Source organism: Hippopotamus amphibius, chromosome 4 (genome assembly GCF_030028045.1).
Source record: "Hippopotamus amphibius kiboko isolate mHipAmp2 chromosome 4, mHipAmp2.hap2, whole genome shotgun sequence".
Lineage (NCBI taxonomy): Eukaryota > Metazoa > Chordata > Mammalia > Artiodactyla > Hippopotamidae > Hippopotamus > Hippopotamus amphibius.
Window position 1 is genome coordinate 33,268,000 of NC_080189.1, and position 16,640 is coordinate 33,284,639.

At 38.8% G+C, this 16,640-nt stretch overlaps 1 protein-coding gene across 7 annotated transcripts in view; it reads left to right on the top strand.

The window, feature by feature from the left end:
* The window catches only part of CTTNBP2 (cortactin binding protein 2), a 203,059-nt gene that overhangs the window by 63,677 nt on the left and 122,742 nt on the right, over positions 1-16,640 (top strand). For all 7 annotated transcript variants that reach the window (XM_057731496.1, XM_057731497.1, XM_057731494.1 and 4 more), the window contains one exon: positions 6,629-6,736. In XM_057731496.1, coding sequence (XP_057587479.1) covers positions 6,674-6,736 — 63 coding nt within the window. In that variant the 5' untranslated portion in view covers positions 6,629-6,673. The remainder of the gene's footprint in view (positions 1-6,628; positions 6,737-16,640) is intronic.

Sequence of the window (16,640 nt, forward strand, 5' to 3'; positions counted from 1 at the left end):
TTCTGTGAAAAATGCCATTGGTAATTTGATCAGGATTGCATTGAATCTGTAAATTGCTTTGGGTAGTACAGTCATTTTCACGATGTTGATTCTTCCAATCCAGGAACATGGTATGTCCCACCATCTGTTTGTGCTTTGTGTTTTTATACTGAGTGAAGGAGGCATTTTCATACCAAAAGTGGGAGGCATATATATTAGGTAAAATCATGTAAAGATGCTGTCCTGACACATCTGGTAGAGATGAGAAAACAGAGTTAATATGGAGAAGTAAGTTTAATATAGTGAGGAAATACACAAGGCAGGGCATGATTAATTGTAAATAAATTAATAGAACAGACTCTAACACTGAATTGAGAAAATGAGATATTTGTGAGTCTGGAAAGACATAAGAAAGTGGGATTTGAGCTATGTCCTGAAGACAGTGGGATTCAGATGAATTAGAGGAGAAAGGAGGGTTAGAAAGAACGAAATTAGAGGTGTGCAACTGTGGTCAGGAAAACTCTTACCTCCCTGTAGAGAGAAATCAGGAGGCGTAATCTCAATGCAAGATGTAACTGCAGAGATTTGAAATAGTTTTAGACCATGAAAACGTGTACTTTTCATCATGAAAATCCTTATAATCAGCTAAATCCACATTTTAAAAATACTGTAAGTGTTCTATTTAATTTTTTTCATGTTAATGATATTGCTCAAATTTTGATTTTTCTCCTTAATCTCAAGATGAGTTTCATTGCTTTTCCCTTCCTTACAACCTTTTTTATTCATTCCCAAAGCATAAATCTTGCTTGCACAGAAAGTTCTAAATGCATTATTAATTATTAGTACCCACTATTAAACTGGGAGGAAAATACATTTCTGTAACTTCTGAGCAAAGAGGCAAAATCAGTTTTCTTCAGATATTTCTCAAAGACTTCAGGGAATGACCTAAATTTCCTCAGTCCAGTAATCCAGTTACTCTGATGGTATGTGAAATCAGGACATTTGGGGCCTGGAAGAGATTTTAGAGATCACTTAGTACAACATTCTCATTTTACCCCTGAGAAACCTGAGATCCAAAGAGATGGAATAAGTTTCGGTCCATCTGCTTTCTCAGGTGCCCTTCTTCCCTCCCTTGTAAATTTATTGATCAAATGTAGGCACAACCCACTAGATTTGAAACTGGAGGAGATGCTCTTGGTGTCTGTGGGAGGAGCCAGAAAACGTTTGGCTTTGTGTCTCCTCACTAGATTATCACCATAGCTGATGTGTTTGGGCAAAGATCTGAGGGACCCTTCTGCCACTGTGGCTCATAATAACTCCTAAGGGCTTTTATGGTACCTATCAATATGCTGACTCCATTAATTCCTAAAGGATACAGGTAAGGGTCTTCTGGCCCTTTTTGGCTGTGACTGTGGAATTCCTTACATAAACCAAGTATTTTAGATTTTTTTTCTTTCAGCAAGAGTTTGGGGAGAAAGGTAGCATGGGAAATTTGGTATTGGGCTGTGTTCAGTCCTGGCAATTTAAGATGACAGTTCAGCCAGGTTCTATTTTGTCATCTTCCTCCCTTTCCCTCCCTCTCTCCGAGCCTATAGGAGAATATCCCAAAGAATGTCATCCCCATACCTGCCCCAGATAATTCAGAGCTGTTGCAGACTGCTGCGTTGAACAGTAAGAGTTTGAGGTTGTGTCTCCTCTTTTATGTGTATATGTCCTGAAGAAGTCTTTCTATCTGATGACCAGACTCTGGATTAGTTTCAGCTGCCTCTACCAGATTTTTAAAACTAGGTGTTAAGAAGTGCTTTTCCTAGAGTACTTTTCCTGGCAAACGTCAAACATGAGGGGCAGGGGAGTGGCCTGTGGAGATGAAATCTACGTTTCTTTTTTTCTTCCTTTCCTTTCTGAGTGCCTTGCCATCACTAAAAAAATGAGATTTGGATTTGTGTCTGTTAATTAGGGAAAGCTGTTGCAGTAGTAATAAAGCTTAGTCTCTGAACCATATCTGCTCTGGTTTTTTTGGGGGGGGGTGGGGAGCATGGGTATCATTTTTGCTTAGGTGCCTTTATGGAGATCCTAATTTTTTATGTGTGTGGGGCATTTAGATCTATCCTGTCTTGTACCTTCTTTTGAAAATTAGGTTATCAAGTTAGTCTTCTAAAATATTACATGATTTATCACAGAAAAATAATAAAGAGGATGAGAGGAAACTTTTGTAGGTGATGGATTTGTTTACAGAGTAGCTTGTGGTGAAGCTTTCCTGGGTGTATACTTATCTTCAGACTCATCGAATTGTATACATTAAATGTGTACAGCATTTTTTTATGTCAGTGATACCTCAAAGTGTTTTAAAAATTATACAATTTAGAATAATAACTTTACTCTTAAATGGGAAACTTTAATAATTGCTTTTTCTATGACTAAGTACTTTTGTACTGTAAGTGCATCAGGTCAGATAAATGACACTTCATATGAAACAATAATAGAATTTTTTAATGGGAATTTTGCTTCTGAGCCTCTTTATTTTCTGAAAATACCAAAATGCTTTGAATCTATTTGTAAAATACTCAGAGTCCTAAGACCTGTAACATAATTTCATGTGCTTTCTTTTATCCTGTTTTGCCAGAATAGGGGATGAAAACATCAAGCATTGGAGAATGACCTTTTGAAAATATTCTTATATTTTTATTATTGAAGGGCAGGAATTAGAAGTGTCTTTAGTGAGGAAGCAAGGGTGAGAGGTAGGAGAGAGACAAGCAGGCAGACAGGTGCACTCTATGTTTAAAATAATACATCACTTGGACTTCCTAGGTGGCGCAGTGGTAAAGAATCTGCCTGCCAATGCAGGGGACACGGGTTCCATCCCTGCCCTGGGAAGATTCCACATGCCGCAGAGCAACTAAGCCTGTGTACCACAACTATTGAGCCTGTGCTCTAGAGCCCCTGAGCCAGAACTACTGAGCCCATGTGCCGCAACTATTGAAGCTCGCGCACCTAGGGCCTGTGCTCCACAACAAGAGAAGCCACTACAATGAGGAGCCTGCGCACCACAATGAAGAGTAGCCCCCGCTCGCAGCAACTAGAGAAAGCCCGTGTGCAGCAACGAAGACCCAACACAGCCAATAAATAAATTAATTAAAAAAAATAATACATCACTTAATACATTTTGATGAGAGACAGAATTTTTTTTAACGTTCTCTGTAACATAATTTATGGTTTAGCAAGAATCCTTGTAACAGTGTTTCTTTAATGAATTTTCCTTTTTATTGGTGGTGATGTATTAAAAAATAGAAGTGTTGGTAGCAGGTCACATGTTGTGATGTTGATGATGATGGAACCAGGGCAAGCTCTCCTGACTCTAATGTGAATCAGAATCTTCACAATGTCTTTCATAATTTATTAGTTTTTAAAATGGAGTGCTTTGCTTATGAAGCTTCAGGGAAACAAGGACAATAAAATATACAATTAATTAAAATCTTTAAAACCACCAGCGCGGCATTAATGAAACATTACCCTCTAAAGCACATAAGAGTTGCAGCTTACTCTCCCATCTCAGTGGGAAAAACCAGGATAAAAGAGTATGTCTTTAATCATAGACAATAGACTGAGTTTATTGGACTTGGGCTGCTAGATTTTCAAAGAAATAGGCTGATAGCCAATGGCCCACTCCTCCCTACATAAAACATCTGGATGCTCTCAGCTTTAATAACATTCACCTGCCTTTATTTAGCACTTCATTGATTTTTTTTTATTGAAGTATAGTTGATTTACAGTGTTGTATTAATTTGTACTGTACAGCAAAGTGATTTGGTTATACATACCTATATATACATTCTTTTTTAATATTCTTTTCCATGATGGTTTTTCATAAGATATTGAATATAGTTCTCTGAGCTATACAGTAGGACCCTGTTGTTTATTCATTCTGTGTATAATAGCTTACATCTGCTAATCCCAAACTCCCACTCCATCCCTCCCCCAACCCCCTTGCCCTTGGCAACCTCAAGTCTATTCTCTATGTCTGTGACTCTGTTTCTGTTTTGTAGATAGGTTCATTAGTATCATAGTTTAGATTCCGAGTATAAGTGATATATTGTCTATTTCTAACTTGTTTCACTTAGTATGATGATCTCTAGTTGAATCCATGTTGCTGCAAATGGCATTATTTCATTCTTTTTTTGTGGCTGAATAGTATTCCATTGTGTATATGTACCACATCTTTATCCATTCACCTGTCAGTGGACACTTAGGTTGTTTCCATGTCTTGACTATTGTGAATAGTGCTGCTATGAACATGGGGTGCATCATGTCATTGATACCTTCTTTAATCCTCGCAAGAACTTTCTGGGATAGATGTTGGGGTTTCTGTTACACAGATGAGAAAACAGACTCAGATAAGTGACAGAACGCTTCTCTGAGTGTAGTCCTTGGACCAGAACCCCCACCAGCAGCAGGAGTATATAGAAAGGCAAATTCACAGCCCCACCTCAGACCTTCTGAATCAAGCTTCAAGGATGGAGCCCAGCAGTCTGGGTTAACAAGGTCTCCAGGTGATTCTTACGCCTGACTTTGAGAAGAACTGGGTTATAAGACTTATGTGGAACCACTACGTAATGGGAGCAGAATTTAAGCCCTAGTATATTAGATTTTACTATTCACAGGAACATCCCCAAGTTAACCTTCCAAGCAAGGGTCTCCCAGAACTATCCATCCTGTAGGCTTGCTATAGGTTTTTCTTTTTTTCCATACATAGCCCCTGCCTTTCCAAATAACTGTTCTGCTGAATGTGTGTGCAAAAAGAAACAATTTAAGAGAAAGAGCCTTTAAAAGTCTTTCTTCAGAGAACCAGCCAGCTCTGGTCTGCTTTCCCTTTATACCATCATCTTCTTACAGAAGGTTCTTTGGAAACTGACAAGTGCCCAGTTCTGGCCATACCTGTTTGGAAGTCCCTGGAATCATTTATAGGCTTTGCTGTGCTTACTTGTGTGTCATCACAATGATAGTGTGGTGTCAGATACATAGGTGCTAAACTGATTCTCCTGGCTCATTGGTAGAACAGCACTGTTTTCGTCCCTAGAATGTTGGCACCATGCTGGCAAAGTGTGCAGACAAGTCACAGTACTTGGTTGCAGTTTTGTCCTTTCCTGGTTGTGTGACCTGGGTACATTACCCGACTCCTGAGTTGTGGTTTTCTAATCCGAAATAATAATAGAGGGAATGATACCTATCTTATAGGTTAGATTTGATTCTTTGAGGGTTCCTTGAAAAACCACTGGGTGCTGGGCAGATGTGAAGGCATGTTCTGCAACATCCTGAAGACTGGCTTCTGAGGTCGGGTGTTCTGAGACGTTTGGGGATGAATGTGTGTTGCCCTCCCTCTGATGGTGATGGGGTTTCTCAAATGAGTCTCCACACAAGGGAGCAGTGGGCCTGTGTGTTGTGGGGGGAGCTGGGGCTGTGAACTTACCTAGGCCTGGCTGCGAGCACGCTAACCCGTCGTCTCTCAGCTTTATCTGTGAGGTGGCTGTCAGGAGACCTGCTGGTAAAAGTTGTTGTGAGGAAAGAAGGCAGAGTTGGAGACAGAAGAACGGGGAACCAGTGGTATATCAGTGGGATTTAAAGCTGTGGGGTTGAATGCAGTCACCAGCGAGGGACGGTGGAGGGCAGACCATGGGGCTGCATGAGCAGTGGGTGGGAGTTATGACCTCTAGGGCCATGGTGCTGATGCCTCTTGGTATAACTGGTCCCTGGAAGGCTCACTTACTCCAGCCTCAGCTCCCTATCAAGCCGGCTTTCTGGAATGGCAAGAAGCCACAGAGGCGTTGCCTAAGAAAGCATGTGATAACCAGATAGCAGGGCTTCCAGACTCACCTGACTATGGGCCCAGATGACTACATGCGGGTGGCAGGCCAGGCTTCTCACAAGCACATTGCATTCATATGTGTGTGTGAGTGTGTGTGGTTGTAGGGGTAGCAAAGAGCATGCTTCTTCTAAAGGGGCAGCTGCTACTTGGCTCTGTGAATTATTACCCTGTGGGAATGTGAATCTGGGGTTACCCAGTCTTCTGAGTTTTGAGGAGAAGCCAGTGATCTGGATTTTTTGGTGACATCTGTAGATTTTTTTTTTAGCACTGACTGAATAAAACAAAACCCTCTGTGGCCCAAGTAACACACATCTGTGGGCCAGATCTGGCTGTAGGCGGCTAGCTGGTGGCCTCTGCTGCAGTGTGTTCTATAAACATGACTTGTTATTATTGGATGTCCTGGAATTTATAATAACCTCATAGGAGCCTTTATGTTGGGGCCCTTCTAGGAATACATTTGTGCTTTCTTTGCTGCACTCGCAGCTTCTCCCCAATACACACTGGGCCTGTTTTGATATAAACTCCAGGGACTTTAAATTTGTGTGGTACAATATAATTTGAAGAGATCCTGAAGCCAGGTGGGCAGGCAGGCTGGGAAAATAGATCTCCTTGGTTGAGGGATTTGGGATATTGGTACTGTGGTTTTTACCTCTCCTCCTAGAAGGTCAGAGCACAGATTGCTGCCAAATGGGGCCCTGGTCTCCCTTGGGTTTGCTGAGCCACTGGGATAAAAATGGCCCGTTGCATACCTTTAGGAAGTTTTTTCATTTTTTAAAATTTGTGTTACAGAAAAAGGAGTTCGATGTGGACACTCTCAGCAGATCAGAGCTTCGGATGCTCCTCAGCGTGATGGAAGGGGAGCTGGAGGCCAGAGACCTCGTCATCGAGGCCCTGCGGGTAAGAACCTTCTAGGGCCGGGTCCCATTTCTGTATCATTTTCTTTTTTTCAAATGGCCAATGGCAAAGCTTCTTTTTCTTAATTTTTGAGTCATGTAGGTTTAAAATGTCACATCAAGTTAAAATGTGCCCCTTACCCCGAACACCAACCCATAACCTTGATAAGCCCAAACGCGCATTGAGCTCGGATGGTCATTGAAAGGAGGAGGAATGATTCTAAACTGTTTGGGGAACTTGAGAATTAAGCTATATTGCTTCTGAAATTCTTTTATGTTTCCTATATTTATTTGGTTAAAGACATAAGTTCTCAGAAAATTGGTGGCTTGGTATCCTACACATATGTGAGGCCAGTGAGGAAAAATTAAAAGAATCTTTTATGAAAGAAATTTCTGATAATAGAGGTTTTTTCCTCCCTATATAAATTATGATTTCTTATTTTCAGAAACTCTTGAGTTAAAAACTAGATATCTGTATATACATATGTATCTTCAAATAGTTTTATTACTTTTTTCAAATGATCTTACAGTAATTTTCAACTTTTCATAATTTGTAAAGAATTATCTTCCAGTATATTAGAATACCTCGGGAAAGTTTTGTTTTCTTAAAAATAATGTTGTTAAACTTTCCTGATGTAGAATTTTCTAACTGGTTACTCCCAAGGTTGCACTTGTTTTGGTTTGCAAGCCAAACTTAAGGTTTTATTTTTCTCTTTTATTTTTAATACTTTGTATGTAATCAGATGTTTCCTGACTGTTGGTCGTTTGACCAAGAGGGATATATTTATTATACAGGAAGTGTGGATTTATTTTTTTCACAGGGAATAGTTCCTCAAACTTTGTCTTAGGGCGTTTATTTTAACGTGTGAAACTGTGGAATGTAAAAACAAGGTTGCCCCCTGTGGGTGCCGATATGTTGGGGAAAGCGGTAACGACGGTGGACGGTCAGACGTAATGGAGACGGTGAATGTGCTGAGAGTCCAGTGGGGGAAGGGGCAATGTTCCTGAAATAATGATTTAAGTACATTTTCACAAACTGGAAATTGGTATAGTGGGGATGATAATTCTTCAGTCCAATGACAGAGAACAATGGCCTCAGAAAAAGTGGAATTTGGTTATACCAACTCCATGTGAGTGAGGAATTGAGGGTGTTGCTTTTTGAATAAGATTTGCTAAGTAGACTTGTGCACCGTTTGGTGGTGAGAGGTATTCATCCTGTTCCACATCTGGAGCATTTGCATTGTTTTCCAGTGTATATTTTCTTGAATAAACTTTGTGGGAGAAAGGCTCAGTGCATCACTCAGATCTGTGACCCACAGCCCAAGGAGAGGACAAGCCAGCAGTCACCTGTGAGGCCAGTAGTGTAGCTTCTTGAAACCAAAAGGATGTGAGGGCTTCGATTCTCCCTTAGGTGTTTCTCTGTCCCTTCTATTCACCTGTAAAAGGCGTCAGCACCGTGACACTTCCCTCCACTCACACAAATGTTGGAGTGTTCAGCGGAGTCTGTGTTTTTATGTTATCACCTTAGTGACCTCATGTATTTCTCTTTTTAACTTAGTTGCATTGCTTTCAGACTTGAGCAGAGATAAAGGCTTGCTAATGATCAGGACTTGCCGAACTGAACGTTTTTTATGGAATGAAAGCGTGTTGGATCTCTCAGGAGCCTTAGATGATATTCTAGGTCAGGGTTTGCATATCTCAGACCTAGTTTTTCATTTTCATAAAATACTTTGTATTACCCTTTTACTATGCTGAAATGAAAAGTATAGAAAATTGCATATATAAGTAGGCTATGTTAAAAATAACCAATACAGTGTCCTAATTGTGATAAAAAGTAACAGGAAATTATAATAAAATATTATGCATTTTCATATATATCACTGCTCTGGCATGACTGTAGTGGGAGACATGATAAAATAGATGGCTGTTCCCACCTAGTCTCATAACATCACCATGAGTGCAACCGTTGCAAGGGAGCCCTGATTCAGGTGTGCTGTGTCGTCGACTTGGGTACAGGGAGCAGATTGACTATGGGTGGGGTGATTTTTCTGAAATGGTGAATGACACTTGGTAAAGTTCCAAACAAAAGCAGACATTTACATGGGAGTCGAATTGCTGGAAAATTTATCCTTTGTTAAAACTGAATTAAAACAACTTGTTTATGTGTGAAAAGAAGTTACTCTTTAGGCTTAGTTAGTCATACTGAAGGTTCTAATGAAGGGAGTGAACAGTGGGACATTTGAAAGTTGTGGGGGACTTGGGACAGTTCCTGGATGTATGGCACACCCCTAGCCCTGCCCCCTAAGTGCCAGTCACTGTGAAAACCAATTGTTCTCGCCTATTTCCAAAACGTCTCCTAGGGTACTGCCCCTGTGGAGGACCACTGGCTGATACCAGTCTCTTTTATTTATAGACTCAAACAAACAAAAAGGAAGCCCAAAGAGATCGTGACTTATCTCAGGTTGAAAATGTGGTATGCATGGATGTGACATGTTTGCAGATTCTTAAAGCTTTTCGTCACTTTTTAAAATGGAGAATTGTGATTGATTTGTTTAGATGATTGCATTTTTAAGAGTCGGTAATGTCATTTTCATATACCTGTCGTAGCTGTGGTAGACTCACTGTGGTGATTTACTGATTGACTGTTCCCCTGGGGGCATTCGTTGGACCTGGCAAAACTAGTGAAATATTTACTTGGGTCCAGATGTGTCCTTTAGTTACCTTTTCCTTTAACAGTAGAATGTAATTTAGTGACTGGCTAATGCCCCAGAAAGAAATTGGGAAGGAGAGAGAATGTGAAACTTTTATTCTTATTTCATATTATAAGATAAGCTTATTCCTAAACTAAAAGTCAAAATCTACTCAATTAGTAAACAGTGTTCAGTTGGGAGAAATGCATTTTGTTTAAAAAAAGTCAAAAAAAAAAAGTCAAAAATAATTTCTCTGAGTATAGTAAAGATTTTTGAATTTAATTTGTAAATTTTGATTTTTTTGAGATAGAGGATGCCTAATTTATATCCCGAACTTTATTATAACTTAGAAATGATTCTGTTGTGAGGCATTCAAATTCTTCACAATTTTAGAAACTTTAAAAAGATATTTCACACCAAGCTATTTTACTTTTTAATCATGTTATCCTGGTTCTCTTGACTGTCAAGTTATCATGAGAAGTTGCATAGATCATTGAATTAATGGCCATGGACTTGTCAGAACAATCCATAAAAATGATTTCGGGGAAGGGTATTAGGAAATTACAATATATATTTTAGTTCTTTTACTGTTTTCATATGTTTAAGGTAAAAATATTTTTCAATAAATTTATGGCTTTATAACAGATGTAATAGTCAAGACATTAATTTTTATTGGGAGGACATTATATTTTGAAAAGAGCAATATATTAATGGAAAATCTGAAATATGTTTTAATTTTATCGCGAAAGAAATATTTTGTTTCCCAGTGACTTCCCCCCATTCACGTAAAGTGGGAATAAATCGTTGAATGACTATATTCTACATCAAATAAAATCTAGAGGAAAATACTTTGGAGTTTAATAAAGAATGTGCTCAACAAGAAGCAGCTACATTTTCTGAAAACCAAGATAGACACAGAGCCTTTTAAATCAAATTTAATTGAATATTCAAGATTTGAATATACAGCTTAATCCAGAGATCATTATTTCAATGCTTGGTGTTTAGTTTGTGGGATCCTCTGGCCTTCACTCCCTTTTCCCTCTTGCTACTAGTATTTTTACCGGCATCTTAGTCTAAGGGGAGACAAAGGCAAGAAGATGAAAATGCTGTAATTATAAAATTTTAAGAGTTAAAATTGTTTTAGCCTCCATTTTTACAGGGTCTAGCCCGCTGTCATTAGCATGAGTTTGTGTAAATATTATATCATCGAAACAATGAATTCCTTGGGAAGGTAGCTCCAGATTTGCCTTCTTTTTCCATTTAATTGGATACATGCGAATTAACACAATTAACAGACGTGGCAGTTCTTCCTCTTAACCTGTAGTCACTATAGAGTGACCATATGATCCAGATTTTCAAGTATTGTTCACACTGAAACTTTTAAAAATTAGCCAGTTTAAGATTTCCTTAGAAAGCATTTGTAGCCCTGGTATCATAGGAAATATCAGATTATAGAAGTGACTTGTGCAAGTGGCTGCAACAAAGAGACCCAAAGAATAATAAATAAGTAGTTCATTTCTCACATACCATTCTGGAGATGAGTGATCTCTGCGGGAGGGGTCGCTCTCTGCCAAGTTGTCATTCAGCCACTCAGGTGATGTATTATCTTACTGCTCTCTGTAGAGAAGTAGCTTCCTCTGTATGCTTGAAACTTGGTCAGTGCCACCTCCATATCCCAACCTACGGTGAAGGGTGGGGGCAAGAGAGGCAACGAAGAACAAGCAGCTTCCTCTAAGCAGTGTGTGCGTGTGCATTGGTGAGAGCTTTTGTGGACACACCTAGCTGCACAGGGAACTGGGAACTGGCGCTGGCTGGCTACATGCTAGTGCTGTGGAGGAAGGCAGGTTAGAGGACCTCTAACAACCTAATAAGCCCATTATCTTGGTTTACTGTTACCCTATACGGTGTCGTGGGACATGGTACAAGACCATGTATTTACTCCTTCCCTCAGTAAATATTTGTTGAGTGCTTCCTTTGTACCAGGCACAAAAAGTTTGAACTGAATATCGGTGGAGTTTATTATGATTGTTCCCATTTAGAAAATTCTTATATCTTGAGTTTATATATTTAGAATTAATTGTTCTGAGTAGTGCCATTTGGGCCTAAGTTATACTTTCTCGGACTGTGACTCAGTATGTCTTTTGCTTAGAATATCCTCCTTTTTGAAAACCTGACCTTTCCATTGGGTTCACAACTCTATTTTTTAAAACAAAATTAACAGTTTTGCTTTAAACAGTTTTGCTTTAAAGCAGGGTTTTCAACCTGAGCACAGTTGACAGGTGGGACCAGGTGTTTGTGGTTGTTGTTGCGGGAAGGGAACTGTCTTCCACACTATAGGATGCTTTGTGGCCTCCCTGGCCTCTGTCTGCTCACTACATGCCGGCAGCACCTCCCTAGCTGTGACAGCTATAAAGGTCTCCACCCCCACTTGGGAAACACTGCTGTAAAGTAGTACTGGTTAAGGAAATGCCCCTTTCAAAACTTTATTTGCTAAAATAAATGTAAGAACCTTAAAGATTCAAATATATTTTGTTATGATAGTGATTTTCCTGTGAAATATTCTTTCTCAAAGCTAAAAATTAATCTGAAAATGCCCATTTTAACAAATTTCATGACTTTCAAAACATGCCACATATTTAGAATTGCACTGTAGTTTCTTAGAACTTAAATGTTTTATTTTTAAAATTCAAAAACCTTTTTGGCTGTATGGCTCCGCGCTGGAATCCTTACACAGAGCAAAGTCAATCTTTTTAAATAAAATGAAAGCATGAAATAGAACAGTGTTTCCACTCCTTTTGAAAGCAGCTATGAGTATACTACAGAGTATTGTGAGGGTTTTCTTCATATGACATGTCTGCTAAATAATGATAAAAGAATAACATTCTGGTTTCAGCTAAGTAAAACACGCAGCCTTTTGTATTTCAGAATTCTCCTATGATTGCAGGCAATTGATTGACCAAAAGGTACCCTTTTTTGTATGCTGTTTATTTTAGTTAGTGGATGAATTTGCTGAGCAGAGCTGAATTTGTGAAACATAAATTTTTTCCTTCCCTGTCTGCTCAGATAACGCCTTTGTTCTATGTCTAGAAAAAGGAGGAGTTGACCAGACGTATTTTCTGCAAGCAAATGAGTTTTCATAATATACAATAGCTGATGATTTTTAAAATAGCATTGTATTTGGTCTAGTAGAGCAAACAGGAAATATCAATTTTGATTCTTCTGAGAGACTTTATTTTCCCTGATAAACATTTACTGTTAGTGAGGGAAAAAAATAGAAGAACATCAGGCAAAATACTGCTTTTTTTAATATTAGGGGTAGGGGATGAAGAGGTACGAACTATTAGGTATAAAATAAGCTAACAAGGATATATTGTACAACACAACAGGGTAGTCAGTGTTGTATAATAACTATAACTGGAGTATAACCTTTAAAAATTGTGAATCACTGTATCATACACCTGTAACTTATAGAATATTGTACAGCAACTGTACGTCAATAAAAACATAAATGGAATCACATGGTTAAAAAAAATGACGATAATGATCCCATGAAAGCAAAGTGTTTATCACTACCATTTAATATGCAACTGAAGTCACTCAAGTAACGTTTTCTTCCTGATTATTAATAGTAAATCAGTAGGATATCTGTGAGAACAAACTCGAGATGGAGCTCTCCCAGCTCAGTGATGTACCATTTCCTCCACCCTTGGGTGCAGGATAGATTCAGGGTTACAGATGGTATGAAACCAAGAATGTATTTTTGTACACTTTGAAGATTATCAGAATTTGTGGGACTGTGAGTTCAATTAGTAGTTTCTTTTTAGAATTAGTTCCTTGTGATCTGAAAATAAAGGGTGTTCCTCTGAGGCATTCTGATAACATTTCAGCCATCTCATCTTTTTTTTTTTTTTTTTTGAGATTTAAATTTTTATTTTAAAATATTTAAGACAAAAAGATAAGCAAAAGGATATAAAATTTAAGGCATTGGACCCCTATATTCACACTACCTGGTATAAGAGGTTGAATATATTAGCCCTTGTAATTCTACTTCAGCCATCTCATCTTAACCCTCAGTGGCTAAGCTACAAGTCATGGGTTCTTGTGGGAATTTCCTTTGCCACGTAGATGATTAATTCTTTCTAGATTATAAGAAGAAACAAGAGTTTAAAGCAGTACTCAAAATTCTATCCTCCTTCTCTTTGGTTGTGGTTATTTTGAGAAGAAAAATTAAGAGGTTTCAGGTTCTGTCTTTCAATTTTCTGAGTCAAAATACAAATAGTTGTTGAACAAATAAGAAAGGAAAGGCTATATCCCATATTTCAAATGTAGTTGGACAGGGTGGGGAAAGGTGAGGGGATCCAGCATCCATTCCTTCATCAGATGTGTATCATCTTCAGGTATGTCCTGGGCTTCCAGGGTGGTGAATGAGGGGTATGCTTGCTTTCTCATGGACCTTAGAGTCTAGTGGGAGAGATTGACATTAGACCAATAAATACAGTATCTAAGTACAAATTTTGATTGTGAGAGAAAAGGAAGGCATGTTATGAGATTAAGGGTAGCTTATATTGGGTCAGAAAAGGCCTCCCTGAGACCTGAAGAAGGGATATCCTGAACCCAGCTGGAAGAAGACTGTTCAGGCAAAGGGAGCAGCACATGCAAAGGCCCTTGGAGAGGAAGGAGCTTGATAATTGGTAGCAGCTGCAGGAAATTAGAGAGCAAGAAAGAGTGGCACAAGATCAGATACAGATGGAGGCCGGGGCCAGACCGTGCTGGAGGGTGAAGGCCACAGAAAGGCTGGATTTCATCCTAAATCAAGTGGCCAGCCGATGATGTATTTTAAGCTTGAGAATCCCAGTGATCTGATGTGCTATTAAAGTCCTCTTTTAAGAAAATGAAAAATTATAGTGTATTCTGTTTTTTTGCATCAAAAGTTTAATTTATTGAATGTAAATAATGTAAATATTTTTAGCTTACCACCATTTTCAAGGGAAAAATTACAAAAAACACCCTAACTGCTGGGCAGATAAAAGTTTGTACCAGAGCCATAGTAAAGGCAGAATGTCATAGTGGTTGTCTAAAAAATGTGAATATCTCAGATGCTTCCAATTATTGCCCTTTAAGAAGGCATGGAAAATGTGCTTCCTCATCACTTTTGTCACTTAGCAATGAACAGTGTTTCTCTTCAAACTGATAAGATGAGCTGATTATGGTTTTTAGTTAAGGTCTTGTGCACCTAAAATAAGATTGATAAGTTAAATCCTCCACTTGAAATTTTTTGAAAGGCAAAAATCTATCTTCAGTTGTATTTTTTTCCCAATCCATTTCTCCTCAGTTCAGTTTAGATTTTTAAATTAAATGAATTTTTTGGTTAAAAGACATCTGCTTTCATAACTTAAGATTACTGTAAATTTCTAAAGACCTATCTGTTATAAAATCGAATTCCTTTTCAACTTTTTCCACAGAATGTTGGGTAAAGTAGCAGAAGATTGCTTCACATAGTGCTAAAGATGACCTGGCAAGAATGTAAAATACATTTCAACATGGTCGGAATTTGTTCTGCTCCAGGACATCTATGTTGGCCTATTTTAAGTGGACCATTACAGGGCTTATGCTCACGTAATTACCCCTTACAAAAATAAATGCTAGAGCTGACAAGCTCTCCGGCAGCCCCGAACCCTTCTCATGACATTCTTCTGTGGAAAAGAAACCATGGACAGAGTCTTCTCTCTGTGTCAAGCACTGCACTAGGCACCTTACCTGTATTAAAGTGGAGTTGCGTCTCCTATGGGCATTAGGCTTTAATGGTTAAAATATTGCAGATAGTAAGCACTTGGGAAGCTCTTAACTTACCAGTAAAGTACATGAGACATGATTTTGTATATACAAGCCTGGGCAGTAACTTTTATGCACAGTATAGGTTGATTCTCACCAAGTTAAAAGGAAAGGACCATCTGTGTGCTGGTGTCTGGGCATTGCAGCTTCTCTGCCTTTAAGAAAGACTTTAAATCCCTAGGTAAATGAGGTTGGGTGGATGCTTTAATAGCACATCTCTCTGGCATTAATGCACAGTCACAGGTTTGTTTGAATTGTAGGGATTAACCAAGCTAATATGCTACAGCACCTAGCAAAGGATTTGGGACATAGTAGGTGCTTGAAAAAAATACTTGCATTTGAATCTCAATCTGTGTTGGTAGAAAGATTTTTCCCTGCACTTTCTCCTCCTCCTCACACTTTGAAAGTTATAGGACAGACCTTGGTCACCTGCTTCCTATCTCATAAAGTGGGCATTGCTTCTTATTTCTCAGGGTAGAACTCTCACTCCTTAAGTCAGAATTTGCCAGATGGAAACTAAAGCTAATTTAGGCTACTAATTTATCCTCGCAGCCCCTAAGGCAAGCAGGAAAATAAGCAGTAATAGGACATCAGATGGATATTTTGAACTAGCAGCCCACAGGCTGAAAAGATGTGGAGCCAGCATCATTTCTGGGGGCTCTGTGGTGGCTGTATGGGTCCTGGGTAGAGAGAATTGGCTGGTCAGTTGTTACCCAAACGTTTTGGGCAGTTGTTGCCCCACCAAAAGAGGGCTTAGGAATTTTGGAAACTTGTAAAGTGTTTTGGGAATAGGATAGTATATATTGTTAATCATTTTTAGAAGTGACTTTTTAAGTATATAGAAATGGTGTGATAGCAGTTAGACCTGTGAACCATTATGAATACTTATCCTACAGCTTGTCAATTTCTTTCCCACATCTTCATATTTAGGCAGCATACTCTTTTTATGTTAAATCTTTAATTTTCAGTGGCATTGTTTTAAACGTGGCATGAATAATTCTGTTTACAACCACCTCTGTTCCTAGCCACCTAAAAGTGAAGAGGAGGGAGGTGGTTCATTCCTTTCAAACTAGAACAATTTCTTTTCTACAACCTCCTTCCCTCACCCCATGATTGTGGTCTAGGCAGTAGGCAAACCAAAATCAAGAAAAGGGTCAATTCCATTTGACTCACGCTTGTAAGGAATCCTGAGGTTTGCTGCAGTTTCCAGCAGGCTGAATTTGGAGCAGGACATGGAGAATGAATGAGACTTAACATTATTGAGTTTTTATTATGTACCAGGCACTTCACATACATTATCTCCTGTCATCTTACGAAATCACTTTATCAGTTATAGTTGCCCACTTTAGGAATGGAGAAACAGCCTCCGAGAATAAATAAGCCATT